This window comes from Parus major, chromosome 4 (assembly GCF_001522545.3).
Source record: "Parus major isolate Abel chromosome 4, Parus_major1.1, whole genome shotgun sequence".
In the NCBI taxonomy this organism is placed as follows: domain Eukaryota; kingdom Metazoa; phylum Chordata; class Aves; order Passeriformes; family Paridae; genus Parus; species Parus major.
The window spans coordinates 67,784,147-67,786,776 of NC_031771.1; the positions used below are offsets into that span (position 1 = coordinate 67,784,147).

The window sequence follows — 2,630 nt, forward strand, 5'->3', positions numbered from 1 at the left end:
CCCACACCAGTGACCTCCTGGTGGGATCTGGGACCATTTCCCAGCTGGTGCCGGAGCCGGGGGGGCACCGGGGGCTGTGGGCATCTCCCTGCTGACTCAGCATCCTGCCTGGCATGGTGCCGGAGCGGCTGGGAAGAGCCCGAAGTGCCGCAGGGCACTTTCCCACGCTGCTGGGCCACGAGGTTGGGCACTGACCCCGAGTGGTGACCACAGGCCAGCCTCACCCTGTGCCACCAGTGCCACCAGTGCCACCACCCCGGGTGTCTTTGCTCCAGGTGGCAGAGGTCGGATCTGGATCCTGAGAATTCCTTTGGGAATTTCCACTGGCAGAGCCCTCTCCTGCCTTTGGGGACAGCTCCAACCATCCCAGGTGGATCCAATCCCAATGTCCAACCTGGCCTTGGACATTCCCAGGGATCCAGGGGCAGCCATGGGAAATCTGGGAATTGCAGAATCCCAGGCAGGAATTCCTTGCCAAGATCCCAGCCCAATCTCCCCTTTCCCAGTGGAAGCCATTCCCTGGCTCCTGTCCCTGCAGCCCTTGGCCCCAGTCCCTCTCCAGCTCTCCTGGAGCCCCTGAAGGGACTCTCAGCATTCCCTGCATTTCTCCCTTCTCCAGGGGAACATTCCCAGCTCTCCCAGAGCTGAGTTGCTCCAGCCCTCACAGCATCCAGCATTCCCAGGACAACCAGGATCCATCTCGGTGACATGGGAGGACAAACACCATCACTCCCAACATTCCCCTTTCCTTCATTCCCAGTTTATCCACAAGCCACACAACCCAGGATATTCCAGGGGTGGGTTGGGATCAGTTTTCCTGGCTGTGTTCCCCCAATTCCCAGTGAAATTCCAACCCTCCCCAAGCAGGGTGAGGACAGGGCTGCCCTCGATTCCATCCAAGACACAACAAAAACATTCCCGAATTATCAGCACAAATCCCAAACCCTTCCCACAGGGAACAAACACAACCCTGCCCCAGCCCCACCAGCAGGACCCAAAACCTGGAGACCTTGGAGCATTCCAAACCCACCCTGGCCCCCAAAACCCAGAATTAGGGAAAAGGTGCTGCTGTCACTTCCCAGAATCAGGGCAGGGACATTGAAGAGGGAAGTGCTGCGGTTTGGAGCTCCTCACCCTCCTCCTCCTCCTCCCCCGGCCGATAAAGGGACGTCCCTGAGCGCGGGGACAGGCGACTTCCCGATGTCACCGCTCCGGAGGTGGCACTGCCGGAGCCACCGCCAGGTAACACCATGGTTCTCCAGGGATGGGAAAGGACGGGAATTCTGGGATGGGGGGTGGGAGTGGAGGATCCCTTTGGGATGAGCCTCGTCCATCTCCTGCCAGGAGCCAGGGAAATACCTGGAACTCCAGGAATCGGATCCAGGCTTGGAGGGGGTGACATCCATCCTTTATCCCGGGGAAGGGTGTCCCACCAGCCCATGGTCCCTGCTTCTCTCTTTTTTGGGATGTGATGGAGCTGAAGTGTCCCACACCAGGAATGTCCCCTCTCCGTGCTCATTCCTGTGCCAAAAAATGACTTTTAAACTGCAGGGATAAGTGGGAGATTGGAAGAAAATTCCTCCCTCTGAGGGTGGGAAGGTTCCGGAATGGAATTCCCAGATTTGCTGTGGCTGCCCCATTCCTGGAAGTGTCCAAGGCCAGGTTGGACAGGGTTTGGAGCCACCTGGGATGGTGGAAGGTGTCGCTGCCCATGGGAATGAGATGAGATTTCAACCCCTCCCATCCCAACCCTTTCCTTAAGTCCCATTTAGGGACACCAGGGACACCTTCCCCTCCCCAGATCTCTCCGAGCCCCCTCCAGCCCCACTCCAAAAGTGTTTTCCTGGAAATCTTTACAACCCTTGGAATTACAAGCGCAGCAGGGCCCCACCACGGGCCACTGCTCTCGTTAGATCCCCGTCCCAAGGGATCCCATCCTGCCCTTTGAGGCCCCCAGGAATCGAAAGCCCGGAGAAGAAACGAAACTTGGCAGCAGCACCAGCTGGGGGCTGGATCCCGGCTCTTCCTTCCCCTTCCGGCACAAATCCCGTGACAATTTGTGGCTTCACATCGTCCCCCCTCCGAGCATCGACACCCAGGGGACACCCCAGACATTCCCTGTGCTCGTAGCCTGGGACAAAATCCCAAGCCAAGCTCTCGGGAGCGGGAAATCCACCCCGAAATCCAAGGAGCAGCAAGGAAATTGGATACAGATGTGGAAAAAGGAGGTATCAGCGAAGGAGGGAATGGTGGAGAGGGAAAGGCCGGAGCGGGGGGCTGGGAGAGGCCTCGTTCCTCAGGGAGAGCCCCAGGAGTGCTCAGGGAAGAATCGAAACTCGCAGCAATCCGATCGTGGATTTCCGTGATCCTGGGAAACATTTCAGGGTGAAATTACTCTGGTTTGTCCCAGAGTGATGAGGGGTGAAGGAAAGGAATGGCAGGAGTTTGTCTGGAGCTGCAAAAAGCCGTAAAACATTTTAAATAATTCTCTGTTTATTTTTGGGTTTCCTCTTCTTTTCCTTTTCTTGGTTTCCCCTTTTTCTTTTTCTTTTTCTTTTTCTTTTTCTTTTTCTTTTTCTTTTTCTTTTTCTTTTTCTTTTTCTTTTTCTTTTTCTTTTTCTTTTTCTTTT

The 2,630-nt window shown here is 55.9% G+C and overlaps 1 protein-coding gene across 1 annotated transcript in view; it reads left to right on the plus strand.

Annotated features, from left to right (window-relative positions):
• The first annotated feature begins 1,968 nt into the window (after positions 1–1,968).
• SIGLEC1 (sialic acid binding Ig like lectin 1) overlaps positions 1,969–2,630 on the plus strand; it is a 17,519-nt gene continuing 16,857 nt past the window's right edge. Inside the window, exon 1 of the mRNA XM_033513904.1 lies at positions 1,969–2,228. Within this exon, the coding sequence (XP_033369795.1) occupies positions 2,214–2,228 (15 nt within the window). The 5' untranslated portion in view covers positions 1,969–2,213. The remainder of the gene's footprint in view (positions 2,229–2,630) is intronic.